Source organism: Ostrinia nubilalis, chromosome 5, assembly GCF_963855985.1.
Source record: "Ostrinia nubilalis chromosome 5, ilOstNubi1.1, whole genome shotgun sequence".
Taxonomy (NCBI): Eukaryota; Metazoa; Arthropoda; class Insecta; order Lepidoptera; family Crambidae; genus Ostrinia; species Ostrinia nubilalis.
In genome coordinates, this window is record NC_087092.1 from 7,269,683 (window position 1) to 7,297,602 (window position 27,920).

The window sequence follows — 27,920 nt, forward strand, 5'->3', positions numbered from 1 at the left end:
AAGATCCGTTATTGCCGAAAGGTTAATTTATTTCATTTGTTTTCCAACAGCCAGTGAAACTTTACTGACGATTTAGCTTACTAAAAGCTATCTGGCTAAAAAATGAGCAAGTTACTTAAATCCCTAACGTACACAACGCCCACGTTCTGTCTCGTTTGTTTACAGTATTGTGCACGGCTGCGGAATAATATGTTTCAAAGTGAAATAACGCGCCCGCCGAAACTGCGGCCCAGTTGGTCTGTGTTTTATTGTGTGTAAGCGAGATATCGTACAGTTGGTTGCCGAGTAATCGAGTATAAATAGCGAATAGACAACAAAGAATCAACAATCTCGGATGCCGCTGTCGAATTTCGAGATTAATCTTTCCCTGAGTGTTGAAAACATTGCGGCGAGCGATCTAGAATAGATTTTACATGCATGCCTATTGTTGTTATAGCTCTGCCCGTACTCAAATCTTAATTTACCGACGAAATTTCTAGTTACATTCGCGCATTTAAATATTTGAGTTGCTAGTTAGTACCTACCTACTTAGTTGATTAGTCTATAAAGTAGCTGTGTGCATTTCGTAGTAAAACTTATCCAGTATCTTCCTAATAATACTTACGTATTCCTTCCATAACTAAAGAAATCAGCTTATTCAAGGTACCTAGGCCCTTTGGTTAACTGTGTCCAGTGAATAAGTTAAAAAGAAAGCAAATTAAGTAAATACCCAAAATTACCTTACGCCTTTAGTAAGTTAATTAAGTAAATACTCAAAATTACCGTAACCTTTGAAAACTTTGTAACGTTATTAATTTAGCAGTTCAAATAAAAAAGCGCGCGATGTAGGTTACGAGATGTTTGCAGTTCGCAGCACAGTATAAATCAGGCAAAACGGTCTATCTCTAAGACCTAGGTAATTAGTAGGTAATTAGGTAATTATTTATAATACGAGTAGGTATTTTGAATTTTCCCAGTCACCTGGGTAAAATCTACTTAAGATCAGAATCTATTCAATTCAATATGGTACCTACTTCACTTATTTGCTCAGAGGAATTGATTTCCTTTGCATAATCTGGATTTTACCTTATAAAAGGAGCACTTGAAATGAAAGTAAGTATTGTTGTTTTAAGTTTAGCCTTGGCAGGGGTGGCCAACTTGATTAGACATAAGATCTACTGTTTACTAACGAAACCCTGGGTGATCTAACACTTACATACTTCTTGAAATCTTATATGAAACAGCATAGTTTAGTACAAAATCATCATTTTTTGCCTTGCCACGATCGACTGGACTAATAGTCGCGATCGACCGGTTGGCCACCCCTGATCTATGGGTTCGGCCAATCCAACGCGTGCAGCCTTCGTGTGCGATGGCGATCCTACTGATTTCTACAGATCGCCATTTCCATCGCGCATATAGGCTGCTGCATGCGTTGGTTTGGCCCTCAGATGATGATCTTCTGAGGTTTGGCCGAACCCATATTTAGGTAGTCAATCTATCTTTCAATCAAATCTTTTGCCTACTGAGTTTAGCATTGTTTGGTTGCTTATAATAAAGAAAGGCGCTCTTATTTTTAAGAGTTATTATAATATGATTAAAGTGTGAGTTGTGAGACTTATGAGTAAATTATTGTTTTTAGTCTTTGAAAATAATAAAAATGAAAACAAAACAAAGGAAATTAAAACAGTGAAGAGAAGGTATGGACTAGATCACTTTGCCGGCCCAAAGTGGGGGTTAATTAAAAAAAAAGATGACGGTGACAGCTTATGTCACTTTGACGTTTGACGATAAAAAAAAACAAATCTTGTTGCATGTTGCACGGCTTTGTTTGTTGTTGTGTTTTTATTTCTATTCGCCGTGTTTTTGAGATAATTAAATTAATAATGTAATATTTGTATCTAAGTAGTGCATTTGAAAGCGCCAATATCTCGGTTCACTGAATATATTTCCTGTAAAATGGAGAGCTACGATGTTATATCTTTCGTTGGTGAAGGATCGTTCGGTCGAGTTTTTAAAGCAAAACATAAAGAAACTGACGATGTTGTGGCATTAAAAGTTATAAGAAAGGTTCGTAGAGATCACGAATGATGGTCTAACTATTACCATGGCTTTTGTCTGACATAGTATTGCAATTTTACAGAAAGGCCGCTCTTCTAAGGATTTGAAGAATTTGAGGCAAGAATGTGACATTCAGAGGCAGCTTAAACACCCCAATATAATTCGTATGATATACAGCTTTGACACGGAGTCAGAGTTGGTAGTGGTTACTGAGTATGCTGAAAAGGAGCTACATAGCATATTGGCTAAAGAAGGTTGTCTTAATGAAGAGCAAGTGAAGAAAATCACATGGGACTTGGTGTCTGCATTGTATTATTTGCACTCTCATAGAGTTTTGCACAGGTATGTGTACATAATGTGTAAACTAATCACATGCAGTAGGGGTTTGAGGCATTTTGAAGCATTGTATTGAAGGTCATGCCCATATTCGGTCCTAGCAGATAGCATAATATACATTACAATTAATCTACAATATAAGTGTATCAATAAGTAATAATAATAACTTTTGGTACTTATTGTCACCTTGAATTTGATGATTTACCTATGATAATCCTCCATTTGGTACAGTTATCTGTTATTTTTTGCTGGAATACAAATTTTAGCTGTCTTTGCAATATTCATATTGTTTTTGTTTTGATTTCAGGGACCTAAAACCTCAAAATGTGCTATTAGATAGTACAGGTCGGGCGAAGCTGTGTGACTTTGGATTAGCAAGACTAATGACCAACACTACACATATTTTAACATCCATCAAAGGTACTCCTCTATACATGGCACCTGAATTAATTGAAGAGAAGCCTTATGACCACCAGGTAAAGCAAGCATGAAACAGTGAAGACATGGCAACATAATAATATTTTTGTTATAAATATTTTTTCAGTAAGATAGGCCTAATGAAATATTGATTTAAATGGATGCGGCCAGATTCTACACATGAAACAACTTGTAGCCATCCTAATTACTATTTTAATTATAATTATTTTCTTATTTCAGGCAGACCTATGGTCTCTAGGATGTATAGTATACGAACTGATGGCAGGCCAACCCCCATTCTGTACTATGTCCATACTGCAGCTAGTGCATATGATAAAACATAAACCGGTACAATGGCCAAGTTTTATCAGCATGAAAGCTCGGTCCTTTTTACAGGTAATTCAAGTTTTAATACATTCTTACGAATTTACATTAAAGAAATAGCTAGCAGTGCAGTGGAATTTGCTAATTTCACTTATAACTTTCTGACAGCATTACATCATTTCCCATCTTTAAAATTCAGAATCCATTCTTTGGATTGAATGTACTTTCTCCTTAATTTAAAGAATGAATATTTCATAAAGATCTGGTTTTTTGGCAGGGCTTACTTCATAAAGATCCTATGAAGAGAATGAGTTGGCCAGAAATTTTAGAGCACCAGTTTGTAGCTGGCCATGTGCTTATTCTACCAGAAGATGTCCAGAGTGAATCTCCATTCACCAAACCCCTAACTCATAGTCAGCAGGAAGCTAAACAACTCCAAAGGGATAAAATAAATACTAATGCAAGGTAACATCTCTTTTAAATTTTTATATTGCGAAAATACAATCAAATTAACTATAATGTGATGTCTAGATTATGGTCAATATGTGGGTGATGCCTTTTGATTCTTGCCATGGAAATTGTATAATTATTTGTTGCCAGTTGTAAAAATATTTTGTAAATTATATTGACTTCAGGTTAATGAAGATGGAAGGAGAATCAATTAAAACTGAAAGAAGGGAACATGATCTTCGTAACATCCGCGTAATGCAGGCAATGGAGTGTGTGCCGATGTCAGACGACGATAGTGTCAGAGCAACCAGTGCGTTCAGTGTCCGAGACAGTCTCAAAACTGATGACGAAGACCAATCGCAACCCATCACTGCTGCCAACGCAAAGTTGCTAAGACACGAATACAATGTAATGAACAACTCGAATCTCGTAGTTTGCAACTTAGAAAAAAACATGGCTCAATTAATGCGTGCCAACAAAAAACAAAATGATGCAAATTTGAATAAAATGGATAAAATTGTTGAAGAAAAACAGAATGTAGAGAAAATTGCTGATGAATCAAAGACTGAAAGTGCCAACGACAAACCAGTAGCTGATGTAAAACAAAAGGTGAATTCGGTTGACACTGCTTCCCATAGCTTGGAGAACCCCAAAAGTTCAACGAAATGCAGTAGCGATATTAGTTCGGGCTTGAGTAAAAGTGTCCCACCGTCTTATAAACAGAAGCTGTTGCAATTTTCAAGAGATAAATTGCGGTTTGGTAGTGGGGGAAACAGACTGACCAGAAGTATTAAACGATCATTCCATTTTAGCAGAAGTTGGGATAAAAACAAGCATGATACTCAAAGACACACATCCGAGCCTAATGTGGAGATTCCGAGTTTGATTGATACAGATAAAGAAAAATGTTCTAAAGAGGAAAAGGATGAGGACAGTGAAAAATGTGATGTCATTGAAGAGACATCAGATGATAAAGAGATTGCTAATAATGATCGAATGATTAAGCCTGAAGAAAAACGTGAAGGTAAATATCTTATTTAACACATTTTACTTTTCTCATTGTAATTATAGTGTGGATTTAATGTAATGATACCTAATATTTTACTTTCAGCTAAAGAGCCATCTTCAATAGAATTGGAAGAGTGGGAAGCATTCTTAAACTCTAATATTACTGAGGTTATGGATGGCGATGTGGAGTCTCTCACGCAACTTAATATGGTATGACGTCATAGTAAATATTTGTTAATCAGTAAGGGTCAGTTTTTAGTCCGTAGTAAAAACGACCACTCAGCGAAACTGATACCACTTCCAATGTGGATAGAGTTAGCGATGTCTCGTATCATCAGTCCGATGTCGAAACTATCAGCATATCACTCTTTGTTGCCACCATATAAGATGCCACAGCATTCAGCTTGATATTCCGTCGTCCGTACCAAGAGCCTATCCTACTTCCTACTATCCTACTAATATTATAAATGCGAAAGTTTGGATGTCATGATGTCTGGATGTTTGTTACTCTTTCACGCAAAAACTACTGAACGGATTTTGATGAAACTTTACAGCATTATTGTTTAACCCAGAATGAGGTATAGGCTATAATAATTTATGACAACGAAATTTGACGCGGGTGAAACCGCGGGCAAAAGCTAGTTTTTCATATTATGGTGCAGTCATGACCCTAATGTACTTCGTAATTAATTCCGCTCGCGCTGTAATTACCTACTTACATAAGGTTTAAATTCGAATGAAAATGTGACTACATTTTTCTAGGTGAGCATGGTGATAGGCGTGGTAGGCAGCGCCGCTAAAGGGACGAAGGGGGCTCGCGTGTGCGGCGCCGTGGCCGCGCTATTGGCGCTACCCGCGCTAGTCCACACCCTGCCTAGGCATACGCTTTTGAACATTCAGGATGTAAGTATTACCAGGCCTGTTCATCTCCGCGAGTTTACATCGAAAACAAAACACGCACGATGGCCCACCTACAGGATACTATTAGACAAGGCCTCACATACGAGCGAACATTGACTCACGCACGCGTATTCGCGTGTATGATGGAAAAAATAAAGAAAATGGCGTACTAAATACTGTGTAGTATTTAACTGCCTAAATAATAATAAAAACACAGAATGTCCTTTTTTAAGTTGCCTGAAGACACTGAGAGGTAAATAAGTAGTTAATATTATTCATGATAATTCATGCTAAATCATGTATTTCCTCCGCCATTTTCTGCAATTTGGCACCTCACGTCACACCATTTTACCGAAGTCAGTCCTATAGCTTCGGCGCAGTACCGATCACTGACGTTTGTCAACAAAATGGTGCTTGACTCTTGAGACAAGCTAAATTACACCATATTGTTAATGACATTGAGCATACATTTTTTTAAATACCTTCGCGAAGTAAAACTTCTGTACGTAGTACTTATTATTATTCTGTGGTATTACGTCTAGGAATTTAAAGCCTGCAATACACGTTGGCCTAGCGTCGCCGAGTGAATGCCAGTACCAAGGTGTAGACAGTAAATTTGCATTGTCTTGCCGTCGCTCGGTGTCGCTCGCCTAGTTGGCCGAGGTAAGTCAACCGCCAACGTGTACAGAACTCATTTGGCGTAGCTTGTTACAACTAGCGATCACTCGCGACCACTTGCCGCACTTCGGAACGTTGTCAGTTTTTCAGCACAAATCAAAGGCGCTCACGCGCACTCGGCCAATAGTGTTCACATGTTTGACCGCGTATTTTGCATTGGTTTTCGACAAACTTGCCAAACGTCGAGGCAATACGACTTGCCTTGTATTAATTTGACTACGCTCGCGTTGTCCTAAGCTCGGCCAACGTGTATTGCCGGCTTAAAATATTACTCACCCTTATATTTATGTACAACCTGGTCGAGTTAATTGCACACCTGGCTTCCGTGGCGTCACATAAACGTTCTGGAATGGACGGGGCAAATGGGGGAGGTTAGCGGGTAAGTAAGTATGCGGGAGTCGTATTCCATACAGCGAGGTGCGCAGTTAGCTCGATCGGGTTGTAGTATAAATACTATTGTTTAAAAACTATCCTATTGTTTTTTACAGGTGTATCTAGAAGCGAAAGTGGTGTATAATTTTGTGGCAGCAATTAACACTTTGATGAGGAATAACAAAGATTCTGACGACGGCTCTGAAGAAAAGTAAGTGTTATTTGATGTATGTGAATTGATTGCTGGTGTCAACTCCCGTATTCGTTCAATATCATCTTTCATATTTTGACTTTTGGTGGGAGGGACTTACGAGACTCGAACGAGCGCGCTACGAGCGTTTGACTCGTGCTCGATTATGCTCCGCCTATAATCGGTTTTTGACGAATATGTAAGGATTTGCATCGCGCTCTACTATGTTAGAGGAGAGTGATTATTGTAGGTACGTCCACACTTTCTTTTTATCCACAACGAGGAAGCTTTTGGCCTGTATCTCACCTGATGGTAAGTGACGATCTGCAGGCCGAAGGTGGAAGCGAGCTTTACCCGGAATCCTCAACCACGGAGGAACTGGCTATCTTACCTCTAACTGCCGGAACACAATAATGCTGTTAACATTGTTGTTATGGCGACAGACTTAGGTAAGATGGTGGTAGCTAGCCAGGCGGACTTAGAACAAGCCCTACCACCAACCAAACCGAACAGAAAAATCTGCCCCACTGGGAATCGAACCCGGGACCTTCACTTGTCACCGCGAGTAAGCGGGTCGGGTTGCGCTCAGCTCGTGTTCGGCTCTCATGTGTGTAGCATACCTCTATTTTTTCTTTTAATAAATTATTTTATGTTTCAAATCTACATTATTCTGTTCGCAGGCTGCAAGGCGTCGGGCGCATGCTAGAAGTGTGTTCGTGGCTGTGCGTGCGTTCGTGCCGCGGCGTGCGCCAGTTCGCGCTCGCGCTCGCCACCTACAACGCGCATCCTGTGATCACCGCGCTGCTGATGCAGTGTGAGTTACAATCTGCGAGTTGTTATGAGCCCTAATGCTAGCCCTAATGGCACATTTTTGACTGACAACTCGGTCATCCGACGATCAAAGGATAATCTTTGTCTTAAAATAACTATAAAATTAAACGCACGCATCGCGCATTCCGTGCTCAACGCGCTGCTGATGCAATGTGAGTTACAAAACTTAACCCCGATAGACGGATGGAATTTGGATATTCCCTCTCGTTCCCACCGCTGAAAGTTCTGTGTCAGGATCTACAGTTTGACCGCCAATAAAAATCCAACCTGTGAAGGTCAAGTTTGTCCCGGGGGAAATTTAAACTGTTATTGGCCCGCAATGGAAAATACATAGATATAGTTGGATGGATATAAAAGTAAAATGGTTATAGCGCTCACCAGGGTGTGCCACTATAGAGTAATATCCTGTCACTTGTTAGTGGCTCAGACAGTGGCGCCATCTGATGTTTGTTGAAGTTTGAAAACAAAACCTTGTTTACAGATTCCAAGATCCCCCGGATCGTGCTAAACATCATCGGCATCCTCATAACCGTACTCCAGGACTTACCAGAACATGCTGATGTCGTCGAGAAAGTTCTATTCGACAGCGAGAACTTCAACTTCTTAACCCTTCTAGAAGAATCTAGCGACGCCCTCCGAATGCGAGTCTGCATACTCATAAGTCTTCTGTGTACATTTTCCTGTACCGCTTTCTCTGTAGCCATGGAATCTAAGTGGAGTAAGAAAGAAAGTGACAATCTGGAGGCTTTGCATAGCCATTGCAATGTCACACTGAACAGGGCAGCTAGGCTGGCCACTAAAGAGCTAAGTAACATGCCCTTTTATGTGTGCTAAGTATTAAAATGGATCTTCTAATGTAGAGAGTAAGACTTACTTTTATTTTTGATGACTTGCTGATATGATTTTACATTGTATTTATTTAGACAATGTATGTCAATAGTATCACGTAATGTATGTTTTTTTACACGAGCAAGCGATATAATGAAGTATTTCATTATAATAATTTTATGAATCGTAAGACTTATTTTATATTATTCATTTATGAATATTTAGCATAGACTGATCAATAAAAATGGTTTATTTGGTGCTGTCTCATATTGTGATGATTCTCTTTTTGGATAAAATTTATATGAACTTCGAAAATTATTTTAAATGTCGACTAATTTGAAGAAATTAAAAGAAACTATTTAACCTACTCAAGCATTTTTTTTGTAAATATTTAAAACTGATAATCTGAAACATGTCAAAATGTTTTGTTAATAAAAATCTATACATTCCTGTATGCCATGAGTGAGTAACCTACTTTAAACGCTACCCTTATGTGTCCTGAGGATAGATTTTTTGAGAAAATGTTATTTTAAAGGTTAAGAGTAGGCGCACACCGTTGATTTTTCGTCGGCCGATAGTTTAGTCGGGCAGTTGATCAGTATGGGCATGTATGGGAGTGCGCACACTACGCCTATTCGATTTGGCCGATTCTTCATACAAATTAAAATCGGCCAGCTAAAAATCAACGGTGTGCGCCTACACTAAGGCGACACTCGAATCAACCATCACGGAAACGTTGAGCTATTGTTTGTTTTATTTAATTTAATGACTGGAACTGTTGAATCTGTAATAAAACACTTCAAACAAAATGATAAAGTATATCGACATTTATAACAATGTATTGTTTCATAAACTTTAATAAGTAATTGATATTAGAATAGGGCACTTGATAGGTTTACTGCCCCTTGAGTGGAACGATTATGCAAATGAAGTGTTTGCTTCTGATGGAGCACGTTTGAATGTTGACAGCGGGCGGGCCAACGAACGCCTTAAGGTCAAGCCTTAGAGCGTTTTGCCTATGAAAATGCGTGAGTGCATGGTGGACTATGTGGACAGAATGTATGAGAGCTGGTCCAGATGACGTTTTTCCTCGTGCGAGCGGCAAAACGCGTGACTGCATCTGGACAGAACGTATGAACCTCTAATCTAGTACTAACTTCACGATCACGATCACATCTGGACTTGCTTTTAGTCTAGGCACACGGGTTCCTATGATCTACCATACCCGATATAATACCATGACACCAACATTGGTAATGAACATTTTGGTTTGGTGGCTTGTCTTCACTGGTACTTAATAGGTTGTTTTTTATTCTTTTATTTTAACTCCAAACTTTGCATAGGTTTTAAGTGCGTAGATTGGTATTAAAAGAGGTTCCTAAAGTAATTTTTATATTAGAGAAAAATAAGAGAAATCGTTCTTTTGAAAACAATAACTATTTTGCCTTACCAACACACCTTTGCGCCTGAGACTTTTAATGCTTCGCAGGAAAACATCATTGCTCATCTCATAATGTTAGGAACTGTGAATTTTGTAAAACTCCCACAAATCATGCATGTTGTCTTCCTAGTAAAAAAAAAACTGTTGTTAGTATTTGTATTACATTTTAAGTAATTTAGTTAATATTTTATGACATGTTTAATCACAATAATCTTAATCTTAAGTTTTGTAATAAGCCTGCGAGTTATTTTGTTGCACTTCATATCTTACTTATCTATTTTAATACAATTTGCTTGCATCATCTCGCGAATGGATTATTAACTTAGTTTTTATTCGAGGAATAACCAATGATTAAATTACATAATTTCAAACATCGATCAAGATAATTAAAGGAAAATATTTGGATGTGATGTTACGGCAATCGATTGATTGTAATAACGATAAATAATTTTAATCGAATTTTATAATTTATTTGTACACTTATGTAAGTTTGTCACATTTTATAAGAATAATATTATGTTACCTATAGTTTAATATAGGTACCTATAATAAAAATTGTGAATATGGAGATTTTACTTTTTTTAAACTTCTTTTTATTATAGACTAGCTTTTGCCCGCGGCTTCACCCGTGTGAAATTTCGTTTGTCACAGATCGTCATAAATTATAGCCTGTATGTTATTATGGGTTATAAACAATAATACTGTAAAGTTTCATCAAAATCCGTTCAGTAGTTTTTGCGTGAAAGAGTAACAAACATCCAGACATACAAACTTTCACATTTATAATATTAGTAGGACTAAGATAACTTAAATACTACGTACGCACAAGAAAAGACTATAGTATTAATGTAGGTAATAGATATTAATTAATGATTTGAAAAATTCTGATTTGTCGTAGCTAGTATCTTTATTTACTAATAGAACATTAAACACATAGATGATTCACTCCTTTGTTGTAACATAACATCTAATTAGGTACATTTGCAGGTCTCTAGGTGTAAATCGTAACTTCCTTGCTGATTAGCAGTCAAAGCAAGCATTGAAGGGACAGATAGATGCACTATTGTACAGTCGGCCTTCTACAGCTTGTTGACATCTATTTCTATGCTGTAACTGTGTACACTCAGGTTAGCACGATCAACACAATACAGGGTGGGGCGATTTAATTATGTAATTAGATAAAGACATAACGGGACTATTCCCACCTCTCTTCCTCACCACTGCAACTCCTGTGTAGCCAGGATCTACAGCTTGACCGCCAATAAAAACCCAACCAGTGAAGGTCAAGTTTGTCCCGGGGGAAAGTTAAACTGTCATTGGACCCGCAACGAAATTTATCAGAAGAACATAGGAGGAGTTCGAAGTTAGGTAAAGAAGACATATGTTGATAATCTTATTTTAGTCATTCTGTATAGATTTTAGCTTTCAGGCGATAAATTATACCTACCCATTTAATTTTCAGCATCAAAAGTACAAAAGTCGAACTGTTCTATTCTGGCATGCCATACCTATAAGTTTTAAACAATATTTATAAATGTTATTGGTAAGTGATCAAGTTCGAAATTTATTGTCCATTGAACATATCTCACGATGGCCATAAACCCATAGTTGAATCGCCATTGCAAATTTTATTGTGCATACAATTTACTATCTATTGACGAAAGTCAAGGCTATTGTTACGTAAATCTGTTATTTTTTGTAAAATATTTCTTCAGTGTTATATCACTTTATTGTTTCAGTAAGTAGGTAAATAAATATGATTTATAACGAAATACCGTCGGTGTGGAAATTTGTGGAGATTTGTGGGGACACAGAATAATAATAAGTACCTACTAGGTATGTACTAGGATTATTTTTCTATCTGAACATTTTAATTTCAATCAATTATTTATTTGCATAAGTAAATAAATAATACTAAGCGTAGGTAGGTCCTACCTGTACTACCTAATTAGTAGTACCTACTACACAGTAAATTAATGATCGTGTGATAAATTAATTATTTAATAAAATTACAATTTGTTCCGAGTATTTAAGTATTAATAAGTATGACCTACCTAGTGCTTACAGACTTATACCTATTCTATGTACCTGCAACAACAAGCTTTATGTATACCTACTTAGGTATCTTATGTTTTTTTGTTAAATAAACACGTGTCATCATCATCAATTGTACAGATCGAATTAATTGCACCTATTAATCGTTATTATTTATTGTCATTTTATCTGTAAACGGAACTTTTATTCTGAAACGATAGATAATAACGTTAAGTGTGTTCGTAATCAAAACATAAAATTAATAATTTTATATGTTCTTTTTTAGTATATCGCTAACATTTGCGGGTTCCTTATAAACATTACAAACTTTTAACCCTTCAAATGTTTTGTTAAACCTATGTTATGTAATATTATTATGTTACCTTAGTAGCAAACATTTTTATAAAGGGTTAAAGAAGAACATTCTTCTGCTATCAGTAGGTAGGCCTACTATTTAGTAGTTATCTATGTAGGTAAGTACTAGGTAAACTACTTCTTCTTCTTCTTCTTTTCAGCCAAATGACGTCCACTGCTGGACAAAGGCCTCCCCCAAGGTTTTCCACAATGAACGGTCCTGCGCTGCCCGCATCCAGGCTCTTCCCGCGACCTTTACCAGATCGTCGGTCCACCTAGTAGGAGGCCTGCCCACGCTACGTCTTCCAGCCCGTGGAACCCCTACTAGGTAAACTACACCACACTCATAAATTAGTTTACCGGTTTATTTGTGAAAACCTGACCAAAAACAGACATTTATATTAGACAATATAGTTAGTACTTAGTTTGTAAGTAAGTACAGTCAGTGTCAATTAGTTTGTGATACCTAAAGTGGCCAAAAAGACAACCTTATTCCAAATTGTAACAATAAAAACGTGTTGCGAACTTATTTGCTACTTTGGGTGTCACGAACTATTTGACCCTGACTGTACCTACCTACCTACTCTTATATTTTTGTGATAATCTAAAATGTTCGATCAGTCAGTGAAATCGAACATTTGGTGCCAAAAATAAAATAAAATTAATAATTCCTACTGATCTCTTTTATTTATTACTTTTGCTACTTATGTGATATCTTGTCGTTAATTTGCGCAATAAAATTTGAAAAAACTTAATTAACTGCTGTGTTTACATCCGACTGACAATTAAGATCTTACCTGCGAGTCAACGAACTCTTGAGATAGATTATTGTATTAATGTGTTGTAAACAAGATCAAAGGTTGTGTATCTTGCCTCAATTGAAATAGATAGTAAATGGTACGTATCCCTGAATTAAGGTACCCTTTTTACTTGATAGGTACTTAGTTACCTATTCATAAAGAAATTTACGGCCGTGCTTCGTATTTTGACCAAGGTGTAAGTAGAGTTTGTTCAGTATGGCTTGTAGAGTTAGGGCGTGTAGAGTTAGAAACTTGAGTAAGATCTATTATGGTTTCATTTTCTTGGCATTACCTATTTCGGTGAAGATGGATAGGTACCTAACCTAGATCTTAAACCTATTATCACATCTTAACTTTAATTTGAAATTAAGCTTAGTACTTACTGTCATTAGGTATATTAAAGAAACTTAGATATAAATCTATTTCTAGAAGATAGATAATTTATAACATGAATCTAACTAGCTGAACATGGGGAACACTGGCTCATTGGGTTAAAATGAGCCAGTTCAGTCAGCGTTTCAGTAACTTTTTATCATTTATAACGTATTTTTAAAACAACATTTATTTTCACCGACTAACCTTACGACCTGAACCCTAACCCAGCTATTTTGCATGAAATTAGGGGCCAATTTGTACCGCATCGTGTAAGGCGTGTCGCGAGCGGTGCCCCTAAGTAGGTATTTGCAATTTGTTTTGAGTGCGGTTATTGCACTTTGTTAGTGCATTACATAACCCGTAGAAGGGTGATCGGCCGGCCTCGCGCCGGTCGCTGCGAGCGTTCACCGAACATGCACATTCAAAACTAATAGACCAAGAGCTAGTGAACGCCAGACCTACGTCATTGTATAAAAGCTGAAAGTTTGTCAGCGTATGCTCTTAATATAGGATAGAATGTTGGTGAATCATGAAGTTTGGGTCATCATGGCTTTGGCAGCTATCCTAAAAAACTGTCTGGCAAGGAGTTGGGAGTGTTGGGACTGTAAAACTGTCTGGCTGATGAGGAAAATACTTCTAATTATTGCCCTAATATTTTATTTAAAAATCAGCTTTTATGGTATAACGTAAGCCAAACTTTTACGGTGGCTTTTTCTGTATAATCAATAGACTGTAATTCTACTTACGTTATACCATAAAATCAGGTATTTATGTATAATATTTGGGCAATGAATAGAAGTTGTTTCCACATCAGCCAGACAGTTTTGACAGTTCCAACTCCTTGCCAGACAGTTTTTTTAGGATAGCTGCCAAAGCCACGATGACCCAAACTTCATGATTCACCAACATTCTATCCTATATTGGGAACATACGCTGACAAACTTTCAGCTTTTATAAACTGACGTAGGTCTGGCGTTCACCAGCTCTTAGTCTATAATATGCATTTATGCCTTATTTTGGCGAACACTATCTTAAACATATCTGCATCGGCGCCAATATATCAGTGCTAAATGCCGAAGTCCGCAGATAACCTTTATTAATCTTGCGTTTTGCGAGTTAATGTATGGATATTTATACGACAAGGATCAAATAGATATCTGGAGATATTTTAATTGCAATAAATTGTATTAATTTCATGCTTGTAAGCTCTACGTTTCCTATGCACATCTCGTAGTAGGTGCAGAAGCAATTATCCTTACCCATTCAGTTAGCAAGACGATGTTATTATAGTAAGGAAGGAAAAGAGGACCTAATAAATCTAAAATAATTTAAACAAACTTAAATAAAATGTACTGACTTATGTTTTCTATTAGGTAAATAATACACTTAATAGATCTTATCTATCTTAGACTTATTCATCACAAAAAACACAACTGAACATAGGTATAGGTACCTTAGCGGAATGTAATCTCCTTTTTTACTGAATAAAAAATTAAATGTAGAGTATGAAGTAGTCGCTAACTTATTACATGGCAACACCAATTTTTGTTTCGTTTTTATTGTAACTGTTAAGGTACTAAATAAATAACGTACTTTATCGTTCTTACATTTGGAATTGCTCTACATCTCAGAAATAAAACACAATCTTGCTTTTATTCCTTATGAATTCATTTATTACTTAGTGTATTAATTTAAACAACATACATTGCACCTGCACTTATTGGATCCGAAAGCGATTGACAATCAAAGTCAACAATGATCTATGCATCGACCTACTAAAAAAGGTGAAAACTGTTTATCGTTATCGAGAGATTTGTATTTTCGGTACACAAACTGCGTATCTATATTATGCTATCCGCATCGGTGGGTAGAAAGTTATCTTGGTGACACACCTGTGGGGTCGTTGAACTCGCATCAAATTCCGCTGCACCAAGTTTGACGTCACGGTGTCATTAAATCTGTTATTCTAATTACCCGCATCAACGTAACTTATATCCTGGTCTCTGCAAATTGTCGCATTATCAGCTGCCTTTGGAAATGTAAGGATGTACTGGCATGCATGGAAAATACGCACATGGGAATTTTCCTTGTCATCCAAGTGATTTACTAGTGGAAAAACGTGTAAGCACTTACATTTCGTGTGTCAGTGTTCTGATATGATAATAAAATGAAATGTAGAGCATGACGTACCTATGTTACATAAATTAAATTCTATAATTTTTTCTCAGTTAAAGTTTATTAATAAAATACTATCTAACATCAAACCTTTAAAACGTTGTATTTGGTTAATAAATAGAATGACCAATATTTGTGTGACAAAAACACTTATCTTCGGTTGAAGGAAGAGGTATTAATACTTAAAGTTCTGTTCTACCTAAAGAATGAGGATTTTTCCACTACGTGTTTTAATTTTATCACTTTAGCTTGCTTCATTTGTTGGTGTTCGTAGTTCTTATGTAGAATTCCTCACTTTTGATTCGATTCCGCATAGTAACATTATATTAAACGGTTTTAGTAATTTTTTTGAATATTTCTATGTTGTCTAAACACAATAGTAGAGATTCTGATTAGTTTTGGGTCTAAATAACTGGTATGGTGGCTGTAAAAATAAATAATATACCTACATACTCGTAAAGTGTACCTAGCGTACACCTGTGCACGTGTTTTTTCGTAGTCGACTACGGCGTAGAAGCTCTTCAATTTAACCTATCAACTTCAGCAAGTATCGCGATATTTTCAAGGCAGTTCAATAACCCTGCAAGCATTAAACTGGTAGGTATTCTTGATCTTTATCGATCTTCAATGATCCACTTTGCTTGTTTACGTGTATCTTAACTAGAGTGTGTTAAAGTGATTGGCACTTTACGCTAAGTATAGGTAAACGATTTTAATATTGTTTATCGGAATTTACATTTAATTAATTTCATAAGTATTGAACGCTAAATCATTGTAGGTATCAATCGGCATGGATGCGATGTAGACCGAACTTTAGATCGATAGTCAGGCAAAGTTTTTACTAACAGTTATTTCTATCCAATACTCTTACGAGCCTCTAATAACTAGTGCTTTTCTTTTTGTTTCATTATTTCAAGGCACTCAAAAATCTTTACCAAGGACTTGTATTATCATTTGTATATTAATAGATGTGGTGCGGTACCTTTACAGGACCTATGTTAATCTAAATCGAAAAAACTTCAGAGAGTCAATTTATAAAAGACGTAGTTAATTACGACAGACATCTCTGTCAGCGTTATTTACATATATAAAACATGGCTGTAATGTTAATCGACCAGTTGGATTTCGCAGGACCACGAAATAGTTTCGAAACTCTGAGGAGCAAAATATTAACAACGCAAATCCGACAAAACGGAATATCGACGAGCGTTTTATTAAAGCCTACATTAGCATTCTGAAACCTTCTTCAAGCTTATTAATTTTTCAGTAGGTGCACTTTGCATGCACGTTCGATAGCCGTTGTTATAACCACCCGTGTTTTCCCATCTTTGTCATAACAAATTCGATCGATTCTTTCTAGGAAAACCACACTCCATAGGTGGCTCAAATCACGCAATGGTTTTCGTGTTCTACGCAACATTTTTGTTACATAATCTGATCTAAACGCACTTATTTCTATAAGCGTTACAATCATGATATGTGTCCGTTTCCGATTATTATTTCCCGAGGCGATTTGGTACCTAAGTCAACTGATAGTATTTGTATCGTATCATTTCGGCCGAATAATCGCATCACGTATGTACCTACTTGCTTAAATGCGGGTTCGTTGAACTCGCGTATTCACTGTACCATTGGGTCATGAGTATTTTGACAACGAAGTGCGGAAATTATCTAACCGGCACGCGGCGAGGACACCAGGTCAACGACTCCGGGCAGTTGCTGCCGTATTGGCTTGGCTCGACGAAAGTGAAATGTGAAATGAATGTGGGAGTAACGTACTGCCAATGTTTATGGTCGAATTTGTCAGCTGGGCGTCCTGCTGGTCGGAGCGGAGCCTGTTACGCGCCGCAATCAGCTGATCAAGCTTTTCTTTCGGTTAGCGCTGACTGGCCATGCGCAAAGCGTAACATTCATACAGTGGCACGAAGTTTTCATTGCGGTCTATCCTTGAAAGGTCGCTTCAGCATCAATTCAAAATAATTCCCAGAAAACACTTGACATGAGTGCCTCAATCAGAAAACTGAGCTAGATGAACAGAGCTATCTACTATTTTCAGATGGTTTAAAAAATGTAGAGTCATACCTACCTATAGTTTACTATAGTCTACCTAGATGGCTCTCGATTTCCAACTTTGGCACTACAATAATATTCTATTCAAATTCTTTAAATTAAACCAATAGAATATGGTAAACAAATAGTCACCTTTCAAATCCATATTTTGAAAGGTTGAAAGTATTGAAAATAACATGCTGAAATTCACTATTCACTAACCCGTAGTCTAGCAGATTTGCCGCATTTACGCTAGGTACAAAGTTTAATCAATTGTTTTGATTTGTGTAGAAGCGTGTGAACCTCAAAATGTAGGCAGGCATCTATCTAAGTAAGACGGTCAACGACCCTTGGGTGATTAATCAGCAGATTATGATTGTTATATACCATCACAATGGCTTTGTGAGCATTTGTAACCTACATAATAATAACGAGCTAGAAATTCTGTTTAAGTGAACACAATTTCATTTACAAATGACCGAGTTTCATCCATTGTTATTGTACAGAGAAAAAGTCGGTTTATTCGAAGTTGTCTCTACTTCTCAAGAATATAGGTAAAATCTTGTGTCATTATGTACTTTTATTGGAGTTTCTTGAGTGAAATATTTTGACACGAATAAAAATGGTTTTTGTAACAATTTTCTCATAACATTTAATATTAAGTACTTACTCTAATCTTATCTGCTTGTCTTGTTTGTGACTCTACCTCCTGAATTCGATTCCCAAACTCTGTCACATAAATGGGAAATATTAAATTTGCAATTTTGTTAAGTGGCATTTATTTTCAGACAAATTGATATTTTTTACTCTAAAGCTATACATACATATATACAACAAAATGGTAACAAATAACTACTAAACTAAACTATAACTAAATAAAAAAAGGGTAAAAATTAAAATTATGTATATACAAGCTTTATAAATAAAAAAATTCATCTAAATCGCTACCTTGGGGGAAGGTGCCCAAAAGGCTGGCCACATTGCCACGCTGGATGGCAAGGCTGATGCGTTGGCCAAGGTAAAGGCCAGCCTTTGTATCGTAAGATGTCTCAACTAAGCGCTGAGATATCTTACGAAACAGTTTGTGGGCGCTTGGTCCCCACGGGCCCAGAGTTTCAACTCCAATTTGCAATTTTTAAGAGTATTTACGAGTTACATAATATGAAACATTCTTCGTAAGTCCGACTAAATAAAAAAATGAGTACCTACCTGAAAAATGGCTTCACTGTTGTAGCACCTGAAAATTTATGCACTGTAATAATTTAACAGAAATTCACTTATGAAGATGAGAAAGTTTAATTTCAGAAACTTAAATGTTTCTTAGCAGTATCCTACCTTAACATTACAAACTACTCACCAATCTTATGGTAGTATTCTTTGTATTATTTACTACGCAGTAAGAACACATTTTTGTACACACTAGAGTACCTCTTGGACCCTGAGGCAGAGGTCAATAGTAATTATCATACCCGGAAAAATTTGAAGGGACGCTTAAACTTGATTGAAGTGTTTATCAGAATGGTGATTTACATAATGGGTCCCAGTCACGTTTTCTAACATGACACACGTCATTATGTACAAAACTACAAAAATGTATACAAGTAGATACGTAAGTAAATAAATCATTTTTAAGTTATCCTAAGTGTTTTTTAACGGGGCAATTCTTATTTTTATTACAAAAAGCTCTAGAAGCTTCTAATCCAACTTCATAAAGTTATGGTGCCACTATTTGACGTGTTGGTAACGACTAACGATGGATTAATAAATCTTAGATGAGTTTCGTAATAAGAAGTTGTACCTACTAATGGCTAGTACCATATTATTGGTTCACAAATTTCACATCGCAAAGCAAAGGTTTGCCCGCAACGCAAAAGAATGTTGATCTTTTAAGAAACACCAAGGAATTACGTAAGTAAATGACACAACAAAGTCGTTGACACCGAGATTTCCTCAGAGAGCGGTCATCGACCCATAGTTTTTTAATTACCGAGGCCATGCAATTAAAAAAACACCAATCTACTATTCATTTTTCGGACGCTGACTCTATAGATAGGTGCGGTATCTAAATTATTGCTATACGAGTACAATGCTACATGGTGCCAGGATCGCAGGATGCTATGTCTCTACAATTGTTATTTATGAAAAAGGTAACAGGTGAAATTGTAGAAAACAGGCTTGTTATTTAGCTTACATAAATTTCATTAGTCATGTGCTTAATCGGCGGAATTATAATCTTAGCAGACAGAAGTAGATGACTAACATTGATTAATGAACATGCGTAGAAACATTTATTGCAACAATTAATCTTAATACTTAGCTTAAGCGAGATTGACATCTTCAAGTTTCTATTTTTATATTTTTTGATTTAGCTAACCAAATCCTGTCACATAAAAAAAATATTTATTTGGCAATAAATGTGTGGCGCTGTGTGGCGCTATTTGCAGCGAACTCATGCAGCATCGACGCAGTCGTAAACCGTGAAAATCCGATATGAGTTCTAGCTACTGCATTCTTGCTGCATGAAGGTAGTTTAGAGAAGACATCAGACTCTATTTTATACAGTAGTAGCCTAAGAAAGAAGACGGAGAGACAAGTTTTAGAAAATTTGTAATTTGATAATTTCAGTCTTGTGACTGCTTAATTTTAAAATGTGTTTGTCAGCTTAGGCATTTTTTTCAGGTTGATGCTTAGGCTGGTTTGCACCATTTTACTTTAACCATAACAAACGTCAAAAGTCTGTCAAACTCCATACAAAACACCACTTATTATTATTGTTACGGTTAAAGTTATAGTGGTGCAACTGAGCCTTGGTGTCAGTTTTAGTCAATCAAACCAAAAAAATTAAATAAAATAAATAGATACCTAACGAAACACCGTTTGATAGGCACTGACTACTTATTATGTAGGTATTTCAGATTTTTCCTAACGGCGTTTACTTTTTATGAAGACAAGTAAAGATGTTCTTTTCGGGTTTATTGCGTCGACCTTTAACATTTACGAGCATATAGCTTAAGAACGTTTCATATGAATACTTACTTACTTACCTTACACGGTACAATAGTCGAAGGAGACTGTAAGTTATATCGTTAAGTATATCCTTCTCTTCCTAGTATGATCCAGTCAACTAACATCCTCGAGAAATAATCAATACCATAGGTAAGTAATTTTGGTTAAATTGTTGCAAGTGTATATGACAGTGTTAAAAAGGTGCGGTGCCACTAAAAAATTATGGCTAAAAGGCATAAAGCTCATGTTGCCCCGATCTCTAATCGCGATAGCAAAACGTAGACATTTAAAATGTTAGCTCCACTTCGCTCTACTAATTGTGCCGTCATTGTCTGTGTATGGGAGCACCTTTTATCCTTGTGTGAAGTGGTAATGGTTTTACACGTGACGATAATGATAATAATCTTATGGTGGTCATCACGTGGCAATCAAGATCATCAGCATGGCTTGAATATCCTTGCTAAGTCAACAAACCCGGAACACTAGTGGGGTCAATATACTACAGCAAACTGATTGTATAACTAAGTGTTTTTATGTTGTTCTGACCTTCATATAGACACGACCTTCGAGTTCAACGTCCTTAATAATGATCCTCTTCATCTAATTATCTTTTTTTTAATGCAAGACAAGGCAGGTATTTGACCGCAATCGCACCTGGTGTTAAGTGAGATGCAGTCTAGGATGGTTCATATTATCCGCCCTGTAAGTGCCTATTCACTCTCACCTTGAAAAGGTCCGGATTATAGTGTCCAGGAAAGACAATTTCGATCAATTGCTTTTAGGAAATCAATTCTTCTTGCTCTGTCATGTGGATTACTAACTCTAGTCACCCTTAATGACCCATCACAAGCCTGGCATCAATCAATCTGACTAACTACTCAACTCCCAAACAAGTAATCGAACACAGAACCTACGAGTCGTAAGAGTCCCACTCTCTTTGTGACCGTATAAACCGCAGTGAAGCTTATGACATTAACCCATACTTAAGAAATTAATTACATAATAGGTAGGTAGATACTTACTTTAATAAGTCATTAGGGCAAAAAATTGGTTTTTAACTTTGGCCTAAGTAGTAAATTGTATGTTTCGGAAACAATGCAGAAACAAATAATAATATGAATATCCATAAAATAGTCTACGGGTTCAAGTGGTGTAAATACTTTTGATAAAATGTTATTTTCGTAGTCAAGTAGAGTTACGAAACTAATTGCGGAATTCTTAAACTTCTATTCGAACTGTAGGTATAATATACAACACCAACTTCGTTCCAGCAATTGCCACGGGAGGAATTCGCCCCATTTGTTAATATTCCAAGCGAGTTCCTGGCAGAGGATTTTATGAAATTTTAATATGCACGCTCAGGGAATAGAAATTATTTTGCGTCAAGACACCGTAAAAAACTAAATCTTTTGGAACGAGGTGTTTACAGGCTTCAGAATTTCCTTTTGGTTGATAAAATTCTTTAGAGAGAAAAATGTTTCATCTTTAAAAAAGTGAGACAGTAAAAAAGTAAAAGCACAGGTTGGCATAAAAAACATAACGATGAAAAGAAAGGATATAAACGCTTTTTTTATTTGTATTTTTTGGCCTCCAAAGAAACATTTGGCAAGTGCTGAAGAGAAAACGCCGGAAACTTTTTTTTTCGAGGGTTTGGCAAAAACAACGATAAAGTGCTAAATCAGAAGCACATTTCTTTTCTTAGTATTTTTGAAGAAATAGTTTTCAAAAACTCACACGTTTTTATAACTTTAACTTTAAACCCTTGGCTTGTGACGTGAATAAGTATTTAAAACATACCTGTTTATGACTCTATTCATCCGGTCATAATGGGACAAATTCTTTTGAAACACGTAATCTGTATTATTACGAATTTGATTTACAATTTATGAAAGGCGAGTAGTATAAAAACGTTGACCCTTTAATAAATTGGCCTTGGGATTTTTTTAGGAATTCAAAAGATCGGAAGGGAGAGGTGATTCGGATCGTTTTTAATCGGTCTTTTTGACCTCACAATGCAGGTTCAAGGATTTAAGCGGTAGTTCCAATAAAAGTTTTATTGCGTAACTTTTAATTAAATCCTTGGTGCCCGTGACTTATTACGTCCAGCGTAATAGCTTTAGGTAGCTTACCGTAGGTAAAGTTTTAACAACTTGCGTTAGAAATAAAATGGCTATATCAAAGTACCTATCGTACTATAGGTAACTAATAAGTACAAAATAATTAGAGCGTGCGACACTAGCCTTCATGTACATATTTTGTAAACACTTACAGCTAAAAATGGATACATTATAAACCTACTGTTTCTTTGTCATTTCTGTTTTAAAAAAATCTTCTAATATTCTTTACTACAGCTACTTAATTGACTTATTCGGATTCCGACTTCAGATCGATATTCACGGAGTTCTTTCAGTTCTGGTTGCTCCTACGAAGCTCTAGAAAAAAGGAACTTATTGAAAGTATCAAAGCCTTCTTAGACTCGTAAGTTCGTTCTTCGATTGATTGAACTGCTCATGGTACAGGTGATGAAACTGCCCTTTACGCTCCACGTGTAAAGTCATCTGAATCGAGTGGCCAAGGCCAAAGGGATGAATGCGACAGGGAGCTCTGCGCCCGCGCACGATCGAGCTATTCACGCTGACCCCGATATTTCGGCTATCACTAAGCGAGCACAGTATTGAGGGGACAATGTGCCGCTCCCCATGCATAGATCTTTGAACGGGGTATTCAAAATTCAAATTTATTTTATTGCAAACGTTAATAGATCCTCATAGAGCCTTTTTTGTTAGGCCATCTGGCAGAGACAGCTGTGAGATGAATAGTCTATATTTCAGTTATTGTACGATCTGGATCAATAGAATTTGGTTATCTTGCGTGAATCAGACGTGATAAAAATTTAATGAAATAGATTGAATACATATTATAATAGAAGCGTCGCGTATTCGTGTCGAGCTGTTTGTTGCTGAAAATTCGAGTTAGTTGACTTAATTATATTTATGACCTACTGAAGATTTGTATGTCAATTTAGATGCGTATTATTATTTGAAATAAATCTCATGCCAAGTATTTATCTTATGCGAGAAGCTTCAAATTATCAGGACTTCTAACCCAGTTTCATTTTACAGTTTGTATTTATGAATTACATTATTATTTGATCCATTTACGTTAAAAATAAAAAATAAATTGCTAGAGCTTGTGACGTCACAGTTATTTTGTTATTAAGCTAAAATGGTGCTAGTTTTATCGACAGAGAGACAAACACGTACTAGACCGTTTATCTACAGACGAAAATAATTCCCAAGACCGGGATGAGAAAAGTTTGTCTTTATGTGCTTTTCCTCAAACCTTGTAAATAATTTTCCTCATCCTAACTTATCTCCCAGATTATTGACTTTATCGTTTTGTTTGGTTGTTTCGTTAATTTCATTACTAAAGTCACCCAAGATTATCTTATTCTAACGATCTTATCGATCTACGTAAAAGGTCGAACCGTCACTCGTGTATTTGTATCAAAGTTATCCTACATCATGGTCATAATAGTACATAAGTTCATGAATACGTAGGTATGTAGTTTTGTTTGTTGCGATTAAATCGTATTAACAATCTTAAGATACCAATTCAAACAAAAAAAATGTAAATCCCATCAAAAATATTTATGTTGAATAACATTTCAGGCAGTAAAACTAAACTACGTAAGTAAGTCCGACTAGTTTGTTCAATGAATGAAAAAGTTAACCTTATGAAGTGGTTAAATCATTCAGCATTGTTAAGTCAAATAACGATCTTTAAAAAGAGATAAGTAGGATCATTAACTAAAGAAGTTAACAAATGAATTATATTGAATGAGTCCGATTATACTAAATTAGTTTGTAGGGCTGTCAAAATGGGTTAGAAAAATGGTATTTAGTAAAACATTTTCTTTTAAACCTTTGCACCATTTTAGTAAGCTTATCAAATACTTACACCACATTACACGCTGGTTTTAAAAATATTTTTGGTTTTACCAAAGGGCAAATAATTTTGAGAAGTATATTTTTCCATGTAATTTTTATGAGATTAATCTCTACATTTATTTATTTTTAAAGAATAATATACTGAAGAGTAATACGTGCTTAAGTTTTTTTATAGTTTATCAAACAGAAAGGTTGATAATTGATTCTACTACTCAAATACAACTAGGTACTTTTCCTACAGGACCAATGAAATTGTCTAGTAATTTCAAAAAGTAATAAATAAAAGTATATGTACAGAAGGAGCTTCCATTTTAAAGACTCAAATAATTTTTAGTAATAAGACATAGAATCGATATTTTTACTATCAGCCCTACAAAAGATATGCATCGATGTAGCTGCCAGTAGAAAACAGTTCCTTATCTATGCATTTAGCGGCTCAATGCCGGGGTCGTCCTGTGATGTTTTATGATAGTGTATAAATAGCATTGAAACACAATAATATGACCGCTATTTCCTTCCATTTTCCTCCTTTTATTACATTGGAAAAACGTGATCTCTTCAGTGCACATTATGTATTATGTTAATTACATGTTTATCAATGTCAATGCTTGAAGTTCATACATAGCTCTTTCTTTTTTTGCAAAGTATCGTATTATTTTCAATTAAACCATTTTAATGGTTAATGTTCAAGGATAGTTTATTTTCTCATAAATACACAATTCATGTACTGAATGCTATACATTTTACATAATATTAAATTGTATGAGCGACGTAAGCTTCGCCTTAAACTTTTTCTACTGAAGCTGTTGGCAAACTTACCTTTTCCTTTGCTCCTTCTTCGTCATTTTATGTATCAACCTATAATAATGTTTCGACACGCTCTAAAAAGCCATTACGCTTCACAAAGGTTGTAACATACGATCATAAATTACTATTTCTGATTCGTATCAGCGTTGTATTTGTAAATAATCCAGCACGTACCGACTCCCGATTCGAATACGAAACTGTCGTAAGTAAAAAACCAACGAATTACAATTAGACGAGGACTTTAGATCAATTGGGCAATTCTCTTGCGTCACTGTTGCCATGCGTAAGGTCAGTATCGTCATTTAATTTTGCACGCTTTCGTAACAAAAATTTGACTTATACGGCAAAAAACTCTCAAGCCATTATAGACTTTACTCCAAGGAGAGCCTGCCTAAAGTAGCGTACGTAATTTTTACAGATGATATAACTATCCTCGGAGCGACAGCGAAGACGATTGCAGAATTAAGTTAAAATGTATCAGGTATTCTCCTTGATCTGAATACTTTACGCGTATACCTACGCCTAAGGTTCATTTTTATGTACAAAAGGAAATTCTTTGGATTTTACGTTCACTTGCACCTTCAAAATGAAGTAAATACATATTATAAATTAATACCACGTATTTTATAAGCACAAAATTATTAAGGTATCTCTACATTCATTTTAGGCTCCTTTGTAGGTGTGTATTTACATGATGTTTTGGACAATGGCATTGGAAAAGCGGGGCAAGGTGAAGCCCAATTTATTAACACTTTTTGACAATGAAAGGATAATACGAGTTCAGCAAGTAATACTCGTATGTTAGTTGAAACGGTCGTTTTGAACGGTTTAGATTATTTTTTACATGGCCCCAACTCAAACAGAATATGCATAAACATAAAACGCCCAAAATACTCATAAAATGAATATATTGAAAGCTTTCTATGAAATGTGCCTGTTTCTTAAAAGATCATTATATCCCGTGCTTTATCTTCGATCTTGTTAGCTACAAGTATGACGCAAAAGAACAATATAAATAATGATATCATACCTTTATTATTAAAAGATAAATAAAGTAAATATTCTGCAGAAGTTGATAAATATCTCTCAGTTATTTTTAAACAAAATTAAAGTTGTCATCTTACGAAAAAATTGACCAAATTTGAAATGTCTCTTGTGTAAATTCCAAGAAACGAGCATTTTCTTCCCAAAAACGAGCATTTATGTCGACTATTAGAGGTATCTCTCTTTTATCGTAAATCATGAAGGGCTAATAAATAAAGTGTTAATCAACGTTATGTATAATTCGGATATAGTATTTCTGGCCTTATTCTCTACCAACTGTCTGAAAATTATTTATGGGCTGTTTTTTAAATATCAAATGAGTTAATTAAAACCTGCCACTTGCTTAAATTAAATTATGTGGCAAAAAGTCTAAACGTATTCACAGGAATCCACTCTATAGGAATCCATGATTATAATTCTGACGTAAAAATACTTATACCTACTTATTTTGCTAAAATCAAATTCTAGCACTAATAAAACTAGTCCTAGAATTTGATTTGACAGGATTGAGTTTAAAATTTAGATTCACAAAAATGTGTGCCTTATTCTTCACAAAAGTTATTCTCAAAGACGGACTTTTGCGTACAAAGAAGAGAGAAACGATGTCAAATAAACAAAAAATCGAATTCACGTGAATGCCCCAATTTCGCTTGTTACGTAAAGGTCATGAAATCGCAAAAAAGCTGCAAAGTGTGGCATTCAATTAGGTTAATGGTGTTCCGCATACTTTGCGTTTTCACTTGTGTTCGTGTTATTTCAGGTGAAACTATTTCTCTGAAATAGGCAGGCAAAATAGCACGTGGTATTTTTAAGTGTGTTTGTATTTTAGTTTTTTTCTTTCTTTTGCTTCTATTTTTAGCATTGTTAATTTAATTTAAATGCTTGAAAAGAAATCAATAAGACTTTTTAAAGCAGTTTTCAGATGGGGTTAATGAAATCTACTTAACTTAATAATAAAATTAATAATTTACTTATGTAGGTACTTTATTTTATTTTATTTCTTTTAATTCAATAAGAAGATTCTCATAAAATATTTATAATTTCTAAGTTCCTTTGCTTCAATAGCCGGAATTACAAAATATTTTTTATTTTAAAACGTAAACATGCTTTTATTAATTGGAAATTTTCAGAATGCCTCCAGAATAGTGAAGTTTCTTCATGTGACATAAAATACTTCATACGTCAAAATTATACCGGCGGATCCCCAAAACTTTCGAATCACGCGACTGGCTGCCCTTAAGCAGATAACAGCTGTACGTTACACATGTACCAGAATGAGGTCAATGCCGTACTTATCGTCGCGATGCGTTCGCCCCGTTTCAGGGTTTGCATCTCTCTTATCAGTATACGTGATAACGGGACACGTGACTAAGCATACTGGGCCCGTACTGCATCTTATGATAGATGCGCTAAGGTTGTTTAGATAAAAACCTATGATTTTTTCATGAGGGGTGTGTCTGATATACAAATGTATTTAGGTACTGTAGATTGCGAGTTCAAGAAATGTGCAA

At 35.8% G+C, this 27,920-nt stretch overlaps 1 protein-coding gene across 2 annotated transcripts; it reads left to right on the forward strand.

Annotated features, from left to right (window-relative positions):
• Positions 1-1,794: 1,794 nt before the first annotated feature.
• On the forward strand, positions 1,795-12,840 carry LOC135071774 (serine/threonine-protein kinase fused). Of its 2 annotated transcripts, XR_010257321.1 has the most exons (12): positions 1,795-2,049; positions 2,123-2,382; positions 2,684-2,852; positions 3,034-3,189; positions 3,395-3,582; positions 3,753-4,591; positions 4,679-4,785; positions 5,338-5,478; positions 6,642-6,736; positions 7,396-7,529; positions 8,028-12,333; positions 12,532-12,840. XR_010257321.1 is itself a non-coding variant. In XM_063965581.1 (11 exons), the coding sequence occupies exons 1-11, from the start codon at positions 1,939-1,941 to the stop codon at positions 8,378-8,380; spliced, it is 2,553 nt and encodes an 850-aa protein (XP_063821651.1). In that variant the 5' UTR covers positions 1,795-1,938; the 3' UTR covers positions 8,381-12,840. The 2 variants fall into 2 exon arrangements, 1 of the variants encoding a protein (XP_063821651.1); XM_063965581.1 differs by having other exon boundaries at positions 8,028-12,840.
• The last annotated feature ends 15,080 nt before the right edge of the window (positions 12,841-27,920 follow it).

Bases quoted from the DNA above. Each gene is read 5' to 3' on its own strand.
- LOC135071774 (XM_063965581.1), top strand. From the start codon at position 1,939: ATGGAGAGCTACGATGTTATATCTTTCGTTGGTGAAGGATCGTTCGGT. The intron at 4,786-5,337 runs GTATGACGTCAT...ACATTTTTCTAG, and splicing joins CTCTCACGCAACTTAATATG to GTGAGCATGGTGATAGGCGT. The intron at 6,737-7,395 runs GTAAGTGTTATT...TTCTGTTCGCAG, and splicing joins GACGACGGCTCTGAAGAAAA to GCTGCAAGGCGTCGGGCGCA.